This window comes from Panthera uncia, chromosome B1 (assembly GCF_023721935.1).
Source record: "Panthera uncia isolate 11264 chromosome B1, Puncia_PCG_1.0, whole genome shotgun sequence".
NCBI classification, from domain to species: domain Eukaryota; kingdom Metazoa; phylum Chordata; class Mammalia; order Carnivora; family Felidae; genus Panthera; species Panthera uncia.
Window position 1 is genome coordinate 124,205,706 of NC_064811.1, and position 14,696 is coordinate 124,220,401.

Consider the following 14,696-nt stretch of genomic DNA (forward strand, 5'->3'; position numbering starts at 1 on the left):
TGTGAATCCTCTAGATTTTCTTTATTTTCTTCAGAATCAATATGAAATCTTTACTAAAATTATTCAACAAAGGGAATTGTCAAAAATGCCATCTTTGAAAGACTTTGCTTAATTGCAATATATTGGAAAACAAAACTGGTAAACAGGAAGACACTGACATTTATTCATAGAAAAGCAAGACTAACTGAAATGATATCTAACATTTAATTCTGGAATTCTATAGTTTGCTTTGGAGTATCTTGACTGGTAGCAACACTATGTTATTGGAATTCTAACTATTAGTTGAATAAGTTATGTTCTGGGATGAAATGAATCTGACAAAATACCTATGATTTTACACCACCTGAAGTTGATAAAACAACCAAAAACTCATATTAACATATTTGATACACTTTTTTTCATGTGCAAACATTAAAGAATGGATGCTAACTGGAGGCTGACCATGAATATCTGTGAAAATATTGGAGTTGAAATATTTATATATTTATACAAAAAATTTTACCCTTGAGAATATTCTTCATTTGGCAGAATTTGCTCTGAGCTTACCAGATACCTTGGCATTTTTAGTGTTCTTTTAATTAAAAATAATACAATCTACAGAGAAGATTCAGTGGTAGGTGTCCATTTTTATTTTGTTAACCACAAATGCAACCTAGAAGTCTATTTCAGGCAATTTTATGAAAAAATAATAAAAGAATGAGACCATATTTGGGAAAAATACCAATGGCATTGTATTAAAGAGTCACTGCTAATTCATTAAAGTATGTGATTAAAAACGTGAATTACTTTCGAGCCCCGCGTCGGGCTCTGGGCTGATGGCTCGGAGCCTGGAGCCTGTTTCCGATTCTGTGTCTCCCTCTCTCTGACCCTCCCCCGTTCATGCTCTGTCTCTCTCTGTCCCAAAAATAAATAAAAAACGTTGAAAAAAAAAAATTAAAAAAAAAAAAAAAAAAACGTGAATTACTACTGAAGGAGGATCCAGTCCGTTGCCTTGACTGACACCATTTGCCTTCAACTTGTTCCTCTTAATTACTTTGTTTTTCCCTCCAGCTTATCTGTTAATTCAGGCAAGGGGCCCTGAGTACAAAATATGCAGCGATAGTAACTGAAACTACCCTCTCAAGCAATAATGGCTGCCCTGACTACATCAAGATCCTGATTGACCCCAAAGACAATGATCAGCCTAATCTTTGCTGCTCAGCTGCATGTACCCACCCATCTTTGTTCCACACTTTCATTATATAAACTTAGAAGTATTCACATCTTGAAGATAGATCCTGGGACCCTAGTCTGCTGTCTTCCCAGTATTGGCCTCACTGAAATAAATTCCTTTCTTGTTTCACCACTGCTCCTCTCTCTGCCTTCGGATTCTGTCCATGGTGAGTGGTTGTACCTGGTCGATTCTTGCACCCTTGGGCTCTGGCAACAATACCAAGACCAATTATGCTGCATCTCTTCTTTTTAATGTTCAAATAATCAATTAAAAGGTATTTTGGTATGTTACATGAAGGTATATAGATGTATGCTATTTTTATTTTGGGGAGAGAGTTTTATTTTTGAAAACAATTTTAATAGAATTATTTTATACATCCAATATAACAAAATTAGTGGGAAAATACATAATTTTAGCTATTTTTGGTACCCATTTTACTCTCACAATTGTCTCATTTTTTCATCTGCCTTTTTGTGACCTGCTACTGTCTATACATTTGCCAGCGTTTGGTGTAGGATCAAAGTCTGAAGCCTTTCATATCTCAGTAAAACCCTTGCTAGCCTGTTCAGTTTGATTGGGCAGTCCTTGGTTTAAATCCTCTTAATTCAATGGACATTTCTCAAAAACTAGTGCTAGGTTTAGGGATGTGGTATAATCTTTGCTCTCAGGAGTCTTTTTTTTCTTTTTCTGGTGAGTTAAAAGTTCTGCCCATGAAACAACTCATTGAGACCAGTATACATCAGTGCAAAATAACATCATCAAGAACAAAAATAAATGGGGCAGAGAAATTCATACTGGCAGAAGGGAATAAAAGCACTAAGGATGACTGGGTTTTCTGGGAAAGGTTTGAAAGAGTAGATCTAGGACTGGTTGTCTAGATAACTAGGTAAATTTCAAACAGACAAGGAGAAAAGGGGAGAGGTGCCTTGAACTGAGGGAGGGAGGAGGCTTGCTTGCTCTGGGGTCAGCAGACTAGGCAATAAGGTGAAGGTGTATTGCAAGAAACACAGAAGGCAAGGGTACAGATATGAACTTTAGCCGAAGGTCTAGAAGGTAAAGAACAAGGAGTGTCTAAGATTTAGTAGGAAGGCCATGCATTGCTAGATGGATTGGAGAATAGGACACTGACGTTGTAGAAAATTCAGAGACATGTTAAGAAATCTAGATTAGGAGTGATTAAGTCCTGGACTAGCAGAATGAATGTGAACGTGAAAAAGAAAGGGACAAATCCAGGAAGTGTTTTGAAGAAAAGGGAACTGGCAAGTCATCTTATGTAAGAAACATGAGTTTTTTTAAAAAATGTAATTCTTTGTGATTTAACTCAGAGACTGTGTGGGCTAGCCTGGGAGTCAAGATTAAACACGAACTTTTCCTACATAAAACCTGAAATAATATACTGTATTGATATAATCATCTAGTCACAAGATGTATACTAGAAGGGAGGCTCAATATCAGTCATAACAAATACACAAAATAAAAATTCTAACAGGATTTTTTAAAGTAAAGTTCTTTTTTTTTTTAATATGAAATGTATTGTCAAATTGGTTTCCATACAACACCCAGTGCTCATCCCAACAGGTGCCCTTCTCAATTCATCACCCACCCTCCCCTCCCTCCCATCCTCCCCATCAACCCTCAGTTTATTCTCAGTTTTTAAGAGTCTCTTATGCTTTGGCTCTCTCCCTCTCTAACAGGAATTTTTTGGGTTTCAATAAAGTTTGTAGTAAATCGTGACATAGATGTTACCAGGATGCCCCTCAGTTGGTTTGCACAATGTCTGAGGCTCCCAGCATTAGTCACTCACAGTTGACAGGCCTTGTTAAAATGCAAACAAGGTAATACATGAAGCCATTAGGATCCATTAACACCTTGAACCAATTGAATTGATCAAATTAGCTAACCTGTTCTAAAGCATGAGGAAAAGAAGGATGCAAGCAAGGACAGCAGGGAGATTTTTTATGTGGGGGAAGAGAGAATACTAGAGAAGTCATTCGGCATCAGGCACCTACAGCATGTGCTGTTTGTGATGTTGCCTAGTTTGGCCCTGCATTGTGGATCCTTCTTTCTAGAAAAATCCACACATTTTTGTCTTCTGTGGAGGTAATAAGGAATAGGATAAAGGAAGATTGGGATGGGAATCAGAAGATCCGATGCCAATCCCAGCTCAGACAATAAATTGCTGTATGACCTTACTTAACCCTTGACTTCAGCTTTTATTTTTATAAAATGAGGGCTTTTGACCATTTAAGTAATGCCTGCTCCAGCTACTCAATTCTATAAAATAGTTACATTTTTATTTTCACAGGGTTTTTTGTTGGTGCTTTTCTTTTAGGATAAGGGAGTTTTATAAATAAGAAAAACTCAGTTTTATCAAGAATATCACCTATTTAAGATTCTGAAGCATCAATGATGTTTCAAAGACATATTTTGAGGCTCTTTTACAGATTAGCCTGATATCTTGGTTTATGATGAAAATCTGTAGGACCTGTATTTGCATAAGGCAGTATCAGTTTTCCTCAAAGCCATATTTCACTTATTACAGCATCCCAAAATGTATGTTCCATTAGTCATCTAACTATATGAGAGATTTTATTTCCAGACTAACCACTGCATCATTGAAACAGTACAAAATTTACAAATAGTTTAGTCTTTAATATACATGTCAAAATGCAGAAAGATTAAAGTGATAAATCTCATCCTATTCTATCCCTTTCATTTTTGTGGATTATATACAACTGTCAAGCTTCTGGAGTTTCATCAAATTATCATCCTGCTATCAAAAATAAAGTTACTTTTCTGATATCCTTGGCTTTTCTACTATAGAGGATTACTTATAGGAATATTATTTAAGGTATCAAATATGCTTTCAACTAAGATGAAGCTGCCATGACATGCAGGAGGAAAAATGGAGCTGGGATTTTTTGGGACAATGAGACATGCTAGGAGGTCAGATATCTGGCCTTTATGCTTATGGAGTACATCCCAAATCTTCATTTTGAAAAATGCATCTTACTTCTAAATACCTTTATATTGGTGGAGACTTTACTGATGAGCATTATTTAGTAAAGAGGGAGAAAAGGAAAGAAGAAGGGAAGAGAGGAAGAAAGGAAAGAAGAAAGGGAGGCAGGAGGAAAGAAGGAAAATAAATGGTTTAGGGTTCTCAGTTGAACAAGTAGTTTCTGGCAGCCTATTTTCTCCAGACTGAAAATCAGTGGTCTTTTATATAAAAAGAATGGCTCCTATCTGGGCACCTGGATGGCTTAGTCAGTTAAGAATCCAACTCTTGATATTGGCTCAGGTCATGATCTCATGGTTAGTCAGGTCAAGCCCCACACTGGGCTCCATGCTGACATTGTTGATCCTGCTTGGGATTTTCTCTCTCCCTCTCTCTCTGCCCCTCCCACACACACTCTCTCTCTCACACAAAACAAATAAGTAAACTTTAAAAAAATGGTTCCTATCAACATATTACTGAAAAGTATTTACTTAACAATTTTTATTTGAATAACAAAACCAAAACAAAATAAAACCCAAAGTTCTTCAATTTCAGGAAAGAAAAACACATACCTAAGAAATGAAAAAAAAAAGTTTCCCTTTAAACTGATGCTAGATGTTTGCAGGATTCTTGATGAATTATACAAGGGATTAACATCACAATATTGGAAAACTAATGACTGGATTATTTGGATACTTTTATAATAAAATGTTAAACCACAATGATGACCATCCAAGTAAAGCCATTTGAAATTTTTCTTGTTCCCTAAAGTAATGACGAATGCACTCTAATCCCTGTGGCAGAAAAGGACATATTCTCTTCTTGAATGTAAAACTAGTCCACATTTCCTAGCCCCCTTGAATTTCACTGGAGCCAGGTGACAGGTTGTCTCCAAAAGAATGTGAACAGAAGTGATGATGTGTTCCAAGTTCAGAGTGAAGCAGTTAAGATATGGGTGTGTTTTCTCCACATTCTCTTTTTTGTCTACTGCATGAATGTGAAGACTGTGGTAGTGGCCCTGAGGAGTGGCAAAACTATTAAGAGGGAAAAAGACCGAATCTCTGGAAAACTGCACGGGCCTGCTGACTTGGGCTGGCTTGTGAAGTAAGCAAAAAAGATATTATTACTTTAAGCCAATGGGATTTTTAGGATTGTTTTTCAAAGCTGTTAACCTGCCCTGACTGATACACTTCTCTGAACATACTTTGGGAGAAAGCAGTTAATATAAAAATTTGGTCTACCTACTGTTGAAATAAATTTCTAGACCCAAGATAGAGCCACTCCTGCCTGAGGTGCCATCTAAGCAAACTGAAACTTAGATAACTTTCATGTTCCTGTCAATGCTCCACTTGACCAAAGAAATACAGTGTATGACTTCAGCTGATCCCTAAATGCCAAACCAACTCTGGACTCTCCTTATTCCTTATTCCTTCTCACCCCAAACAAGGTCGACCATGTGGCACCAGCCAGATAGCTCCTATTTTTCTCTTCCTTGTTCTTTATTCTTTATCCTGTAAAAGTTTCTTGCCTTCCACCCCATTTTGCAGTTCTCTGAATGGAGAATATTCACCTTCTGTCTTAATAATTGTCTACATGGTCTTCTTTAATAATTTTTCACTGTCAAAGTTTCCACAATTCAAATTTATGTGAAAGCATACCGCAAATACTAAAGCATTTTGCAAATTTAATATAGGATTGTTATTAACAGCATTAATAAAAATTTTAATAGAGAATTCGGTATTTCAGTTGTATATTTTGGAGTGGAAGTTGGGAAAAGAAGTGGATAGACATATAAGAATCCCCTTAAATCTGAATTTTATTTATTTTTTAATTTTTTAAGCATATTTACTTTGAGAGAGACAGAGAGAGAGAGAGACCGCCCACAAGTGGGAGAGGGGCAGAGAGAGATGGAGAGAGGGAATCCCAAGCAGGCTCCACTCTGCCAGTGCAGAGCCAGACACACAGCTTGATCCCACAAACTGAGATCAGGACCTGAGCCGAAATCAAGAGTCATAAACTTAACCAACTGAGCTACACAGGCGCCCCTGAATTTTCTGAGAGGTACTTCATGCTGAAGGATCACAGCTTCATTAGTACTCTAATAGCTGAACTTATTAAGAAAAATATAGACTCATAAGAAAATGTAAAACATAAGACATAGGCGACTAAAAGATGTAACAAAGCTGAATCTTGACTTTTCATTGTTTCTGAATTTTTTTTTCCTAATGCACTTTTATTTAATTTGGCTTAGCTATTTTACAGATTGTATTACTCTAGTCAGAAGCAGTGTTTTAGAACTCAGCTGGGTCACAGGAACTTTCTCACCACTCCATTCTAATTTGCAGTTTTGCTATAATAAAAGGCCCAAATATATTGCTACTGTCTAGACGTTTTATCTGAAACAAGTGTCCTTTGTAGTCTCAGAGGACTTTTCTATTTTATTTCCAGTAAATCAAAGTCTGTGAAGAGCTTCGGTTCTTATTAAGACATACCCTTCACAGTCCAGTGACTGCCAACAGTAGCAAGCCATTGACAGTTCATTTACATATAAGTGATGACTTCCATCAGGTAGTTGGCTCAAAAACACAATGGACATTTAGAGCATATCCAATATTTCTTGTTCTTTGATGAGTACCAAGTGCCAATTTTTATATAGAAACTAACTATTGAGAAGTGAAGGCTTCTTTTCCCTGACCTTACGCTGTCTCCTGCAGCTCCACAGTGACATATTGTCACTGAACTTTAATGTAGGATCACATCTCTGAAAGACATTCAGTAGCCCTACCTCAGTTTGCTAAAAATAAAGAATAATAGTCAAATGTGGGAAACAGGAGATAAGAACAATTATCACATTTTGTTAAAGGAAAAATAAACTTCTATATTCTGCCCCCAACTGTCATAATCATACCTTAATTTTTATGTTTTATTTTTACAGGGTAATATTGATGCTTTTTTCTATTAATTGTTTTCTCTTATAAATATATTTGCCATTTGAAATAGTGACACCCATTACACAACACTCATTAGGAAATCCTGTATTTTAGTTTGTAGGTGCCTTTCATTATAATTCTATGATTGTGCTCCCAATTTTTTCTTGAATAGTGGTAGCAGAAATCCAGCCAAATTTTCATCCTAATAATGCTATAAAAAGGAGCAGGCTGATGATCTGTTACCACACTGGAACTCAACTCATGTGTGATTTTTTTCTTTTCTTTTTTTTCTTTTTTTATTGTGCGCTTTCCAGATTTTTTTAGTCTTGAAATAAAGAAAAATGTTTTTCTTTAAAATGAAACACTTTCAATTACCAACAGGGAGAATTTGGATAATTTAATTTCACAAATAAGCTAATGTGTATATTTTAGCTCGTAATCATTTACCCTCACCCCTCCCCACCTCTAGCCCCACCCCCATCAAGTGTTTTACTGAAAACATTTTCTGGTTAGAGGATTAGCATGTTTTTTAGCCCAGCTTGGTTCTGGTTTTGGTGAGGCCCTGACTTAACATGATTTTTGTAACTGGCTTTTCTAAACATTTTATTCTAATAACTTCCACATGGGTTCTACAGTAAACTTTACTGAATCAAGTATCCTGAGAGAGATTTTATTCTTAAACCAGAGTTGATTACAGAACTCACAGATCACAGGTAAGAACTGAAAAAATGAAACACATGTAGTTCCCACCTCTATTCATATCTAGTCTCTATGTTAGGTACACATTCTGTTCCTTCACTTATTTCTCCAACTGCATTCAGAAGGAGGAAGTAGAGGAGGGAAGAATTGATAGATAACCTGATGGATGGATGGATGGATGGATAGATAGACAGATAATATTAAATGCAAGATTCTTAAGAAACTGGTGTTGTCCAACTGTGCCTCAAATCCTTTCTGAACTAAGGCAAGCAACTCAGGAACACTATATGTTGACTTCCAGTTTTTCACGAGTGAGGAATGACAATAGGGAAAAATAATACTAGACTACACTAATAAAGTCATATAGTTTAAAATACATTTTGAGAAACAATTTCCAAAAAATTTAAGAGAGTTTTTAGAAACAAAAATTGTAAAGTCTCTTTATGGCATTTATTGGTAATGGAACAACATAAATTAAAGTTCAACGAAAGGAACACTTGACACTAAGAGGTTTCAACTTCATTATGATAAGAGTAGCTTTTAGTGAAGAAGAGCCAGTGAATGGTTCATCCAAAGATATTTTGAAATTATAAACTGACTTGTTGAAATCCTTCTTTTGATATCCAAAGATGCTTGTCATTTTTTCCTGTTGATATATAATTAATCCATGGTCGATGTTAATGTATCTTTGGGTAGAAAGGTTCAACTCTTAAGATAATAACATTGTGTTGAAACATTATTCTACTTCTTTTGATAAATGTCTCATTTTCCTTTCTCTTATAGATCTGGATACTAAATTTCCAACAATCCGGATGTTAGCTCTTTTGAGTATTGGATGTCCGTTCACTATAAGACAAATATATACTACATTAATATATTTTCAAATAATATGACAATGTGCCATGCTTTTGAAATCATAAAATATTATAGGAAATAAATTATAGTTGTTCTAGAACATTAAAAAGTTTGAGTTGGACACATTTCTTTCAGGTATATTGTACTACATTATATATCATGACAAGAGACTCAGCAAGAGTTACTATAAAACCAAACAGCTGAGAGAAGGGATGACAGAAACTGGATCCCAACATACAGTGTACTTCAAATAAGTTAGATGCAGCATATGTTTGATCATAAGAGCAACAGTATTATTATTATTTTTTACAATACAACATACTCAGTTCTGATATGGATATTCAAATCAATGTAAACTATTTATATAGATTGCTTGTACTAGATTCATCTTTGGATAAAATGACTTTCCAAATGAGAAACAAAAGCCATAGATCTAATGTGTCTACCATGATACACACACTAATTTACAGATATGGTAGTATGTTTTTGCCTTTCAGGACCTATTGCTGTTATGAAGCAAAAACAACCAAAAAATAGTTTAAGTTATGAGGAGAACAATCCACGTTACTACAAGGAATTTAATGACTTGATGTGTTGCAAAAGAAGTATCAGGGCACTGTTGCTGTTTTATGTTATCTATATTGCCATTAGACAAATACCAAGGCTTCTAATAACATAAATAAATTATACCACATTCAGAGTATTTATAAAATAATTAGTAATTATCATTCCAGCTGTGATTGTTGGTAGCCACCAACTGGTGTTCTAATCTAGTAGTTATATAAGATAAGCATGTTAGTTCTAAAGATAAGATCTCAGGAAAAAAATGATTTCCTGTTGTGAATGTTTTGTAATTATATACAATACCAACCATACATTTCATCAGACAGAAGACAGTTAAAATATAGGATTTCTCAAATTACTTAAAATAGAAAAAATAGTGAAGATAATGGTTCAAGATCTTGTTTCTACACATTTTTCAGTGAATCCAGACTTAGTGCTCAACCTTAGGTTCCTTATTTTTGAAGTGGGGATAATATCTATCTTGTTCAGTTGTTGAAAGGATCCAAAAAAACCATATATCAAAAGACATATGTTTAATAATGTATTAATATTTACCCTTTATTTATAATAAATATACCATACTAATGCAAGGTGTTAATAATTAGAAATGGGAGAAGGGGGTGTAAGGAGGTATATGGGAGCACTTTCTACTTTCCACCAATATTTCTATAATCCTAAAACTCCTAAAACAATAAAGTCTATTAGTTTAAAAAAAAGATATGTCTGATACTTCATAAATATTCAAGATACAGTTGCTGTATTGTGATTACATACACCATGATGTTATAATGTATAACCTTTATAAAGATATTTCACTAACAATTATGTGAGATAATAGAAAAAATATATTGGTCTCTGCCTTCTGATTCTTGGCACTGAACTACTAAAACCTTTGTAATTTTCTAAGTGATAAAAGCACTAGGAGCATCTTTTGCCCTAATGAAGTGACTCTGAGTGAACTCTTGGGTGGCTGCTGGATGAGAGATGGATCCAGGACACCCAGTTAGTATCCAAGAATTACTTGTTGGTGTAAGGGAAAAATTCACACACGGATGACCAGAATCCTAGTTGGTGATCAGGAGTGGGATTGGGAGTGGAATCCTAAATTTTATAATCCATTATTTTATAAATGTTTCAATTAAATAAAGGATCATTTAATTTTAGGAAGAATAAAAATATAAGTATACATGATATATTTTTAACCTTTCAAAGTAAATATCCTTGACCTTCATTTTCATCATATAGCAGAGAACAATCCTTTTGATTAAAACAAGTCAAATCTTGAATAAAATATTATATGTATTTTAACTGCATTGCTAAGCTGGCAGAGAAGTAGGAAAATGCAGAGGCCAAAAAGAAAGTAAAATCAGTAATCTATAGTGGATATTTGAGTGCCAAAATCAGTTTTGTTTTGTTTTGTTTTTTTGGACTGAGGTTTTCTGCAGAACCCTGGATACCTGAACTTTATTCAGCCTTATGAGGGGGGTGGGGACAGGAGATAAAGCATATGGTCCATTCAAAATGGGGAGTTCATCAGGAGACCACAATGAAGGGGTGGGGCCCTAGAGGGATACAGCATCAGAGTAGGCAGAATGATGTTAAAAAAGAGAGAAGGAAGGGAAGGGAAAGAAAAGGAAGGGAAGGGAAGGGAAGGGAGGGGAGAGGTGGGCAGAGCAGAGCAGGGCATGGAAAGAATAGGAAGGGAAGCAGAGGGGAAGAAAGAGAAGGACGGGGGAAGGGTGAGCATCTGGGAAAGGAAGGGAAGGGGAGGGAAGAGGAGAGGAGGGAAGGGGAGGAAAAGGAAGGAGAGTGGAGGGTGGGGTGGTGGGGAAAGGAAAAGGAAAAGAACACTTCAAAGAAAAACATCCAGGGAACTTTCCTATCTCTGTGAGGCTGGTAGATACAACTGAACCCCAAGCCTGGCCCTGGTTTGATGTTCCAGTTCATGTCACCTGTGTGGTCCAAAAAAATTTCAGTAAGTGTAGAGTTTGTTGGTCTGCCAACAAACCCCTGTTGTTGGAAAAACCCCTATAGAAGAAAGCAACTTAAGAAAGCAACTTCAACCAAGGCTTTTAAAATACATCACAAAAACATACGTTATCAAATGCCTATATGTTACAAAGTTATTTTAAATGGAAAAACAGATTACAAAGCAGTACCCACAAAATAATCCCAGTTTTTTAAAAAAATTATATGCATGGGGCAACACCCACAATATTAAAAGAGCAACATGTTAATAGTGAGTGGAAATATAATTTAGCTTTAGTTCTGTTTGTTTATCCATATTTTCAACAGAACATACCATTTATGTAAAAATAACAATGTTAGAGGTCTTCAAGTTTCTAGATTGCAATATATAATAGAAAGTCATTTTTATTGTAATGAATAAATAATCATGAGTTAGATATCTTTGTTTATACTTCAATAATTTAAAGAAATGATTCAAATTGGAGAATTATTCAAATTAAATAGATAATATGCTGAAAATATGCATTTCATGAGCTGCATTTTTAGGAAAGGATACTAAAATTTTCTCAAAGATTGAAAGTATGCTTTGCCCTCTGTTTTCTTTTTAACCACCTCCAGACTTTCAGGTTCACAAATCTATTTCATTATTTTTCATGCAATCTCTCTGACCTCTTCAAGCATATGTATTATTCTACACTATTGGCTACCTCCTGTGAATGCTTCAAAATGAATCTTTGAAAGGAACTTGGAAAGAAAATGAATGTGGATTATGTAAAAAGTAAAATATACATTTATGTCACTGAGTATCAGTAGAACCCTGTTTGTGCAGGGTCATGCTAAGTGTTATGAGGTGATGTAGAGGGCACCAGCTTAGACCTTTCTGAGTCTTCATTTCCTAACCCACAAACAAACCAAAAACAATAAACAAACAAACAAAACCCAGTAATTTTATGTTACTCATAGAGATTTAGTTAGAAAAAATAAATGAAAGCAACTACCTAACATGGTATCACAGCCCTGCCCACCAGCAAGATTATCAGAGCCTATAAATAGCACAAATATAGTCCTAGATGACAAACAATTAAGGACATATTTAAGTTGTTACATCTGATGCTAGTATATGGCAGGGTCCAAGTTTGAACCTGCATGTTGTGCACTTTAGAATTTCAAACAGGTGTATGTCCAGAAGACTGGCAGAACAAATCCTCCAAGGACCTTTCTGTAAAGAAAGCAAGAAATCCTCTTGGGGAAAATCTCTTAATACAGGAAGAGTTAGCTGAATATTCCGTCTTGGTCTAGGAAGACAGTGGCAGCTGGCAGGGATGGGTATATTTACGTAATTTGAATTGCCTCTTGCTAAGATGATTTTGCTTTGACTTTCCACTTCCTTATTCCCTATCCATCTCTTCCCTCTCCCCCCCACGGCCCCCCCACCCCCCATCTGGATACTTTGTGGGAGATACTTTGTGGGAGAAAGGCCCCAGTGAGAAAATGACAAGGGAACTGAAAAAGCTGTTTTCCTACACCATGCCCTTGGGATGCTGAGAGCACAAGGCATCAATATTGAGATTGAGGTAACGGTGGTTCAAAGTCCAAGGGAGAAGTTTTTTCCTTCCGCAGGTTGGAATCAGCATGGCATGGCCTGTATAGGTGCTGACAGCAATGGCAGCAGCAAGACACCTTTGCTAGGCTTCCTGCACTTCAGAGTGACAGCAGAGTGTAGAAGTCTATTTTTAGCCTAGAGTTGGGTATTTATGAGCACATGTGAGACATCCTAGAAATAACCAATTATGAGGACTGCTTTCAAAGAAATAACAGATTGCATAAAAGTAGGTAGAAAATTCTATGTGACTACCTTTGTGACTATACATGTATCTACATATACATATGTGTGCATATATGTGGTTGGATATTGTTTTGAAATATTAAAGGTTGGCTTTCGACTCTTCACCCCTCTTAGCTCCTGGTTCTGCCATTCAGGCAATAGTAATGGTTTCCTTGAGGGTGACTGAAAATAAATCACCTCATTTCTGACACTTACCAGTTTGAAACAAGGAAAAATTATGTAAATAGGTAACAAATATTCCATTATTGAGTTTTTAAATAGTTGGGTTCCTCTTTGTAATCTATAAAAAAATATATAAAACAGGAGCACCTGGGTGGCTCAGTCAGTTAAGCATCCGACTCTTGATTTCTGCTTAGGTCATGATCTCACCATCGTGAGATCAAGCCCTGCATTGGGGTCTGCGCTAGGTGTGGAAACTGCTTGGGATTCTCTCTCCCTCTCTTTGCACTTCCCCTGCCTTTCAAAATAAATAAATAAACCTAAAAAGTGAAAAAGAATTGGACTAGCAAACTGGAGGGGAACAAAAGAAAAGTTATTGATGCTCTCATGAGAAAGGGCCAGGCAGCCTTTCCCCTTGTACCTTGCCCTGAGGGAATGGAAAATGGAAATCTCAATGACAGAAAGCACTTAGAGTTTGTGGAAAGATTTAGGAGTAAAGGAGTTTTGTTGAAGGGGCCATGATTCTTCTGAAACACAAAGCCAAGTGGCCAATATGGTGCTGTGACAGTAGCTGTGGGGAGGGTCTAGGTAAGGGTTATGCAGCATCCCAGAACAAATTGCAGCCCAATGTAGTATGAGGAGAGCCATTGAGATTGTAGAGATTTCTAAGTGGGAATGGGAATTCTGAGAAGACTGGCTGACTGGAGGAGGCCAGAGGTCAGGACAGGGAGAGAATTGAGTAGATGCACTTCTCTACTGGGGCTAAGGCAGATGCTAAGGCTGAATGCCAATGAATGGTTCCTAAGGTCCCAAGGTTCCCAAGGTCCAGGCACAAGAGTTACATCTCAGGAGGCCATCAGAGAAAAGAGGTCACAGTGAGGATGTCTCTCACAAGATGAAAAGAAACAGGAGAGCAGCCCTATTATAGGTGGGGGCCTGGCAAAGACTAAGAAAGAAGGACAAAAGTTGATGGTATATATAAGCAACAAGACCAGCATAAAAACACACAAGTTAGAGATGTAGCTTACAGATTACTAAGAGGAAAGCAGTCTGGTTACTAACAAGGAAATATTTTCTATGTGAAAAACTTGAGTATGAAACTCTACTTGCTGTGCAATCAGAAAATACGAGTTTCATCACAAGTGATATCCACTTATGGAATGGGGTAAGGGAAAAAGAGCTGACCTAAGTAACTTGAAAAAACAATGTTTTGCCTAGAAACTGGAAGCTAATGAAAAAATGCAAATGGATAGATGCAGATAGATACATAGAGAAATAATTATGTTTACAAACTTGGGTTAGTAATCCAAGAATCAAGTAATCCAAGAATCATATTATATATATATATATATATATATATATATATATATATATATTTCTTAGATCTGTCTACTGAGGGAGGCTGGAGACCTCAGTAACAATGAACACATCCCAGTGCCCAGATTTTGGTTTCTTAAGACTACTCTC

At 36.2% G+C, this 14,696-nt stretch overlaps 1 protein-coding gene across 8 annotated transcripts in view; it reads right to left on the reverse strand.

The window, feature by feature from the left end:
• The window catches only part of IQCM (IQ motif containing M), a 649,001-nt gene that overhangs the window by 184,826 nt on the left and 449,479 nt on the right, over nucleotides 1-14,696 (reverse strand). Inside the window, exon 14 of one of the 8 annotated variants that reach the window (XM_049632279.1) lies at nucleotides 8,277-8,683. The exons of 6 other annotated variants lie outside the window; for them this stretch is intronic. In XM_049632279.1, the coding sequence (XP_049488236.1) occupies nucleotides 8,574-8,683 (110 nt within the window). In that variant the 3' untranslated portion in view covers nucleotides 8,277-8,573. Of the gene's footprint in view, nucleotides 1-8,276; nucleotides 8,684-14,696 lie in introns of those variants that run through there. One more of the 8 variants, XM_049632283.1, reaches the window with a different exon arrangement.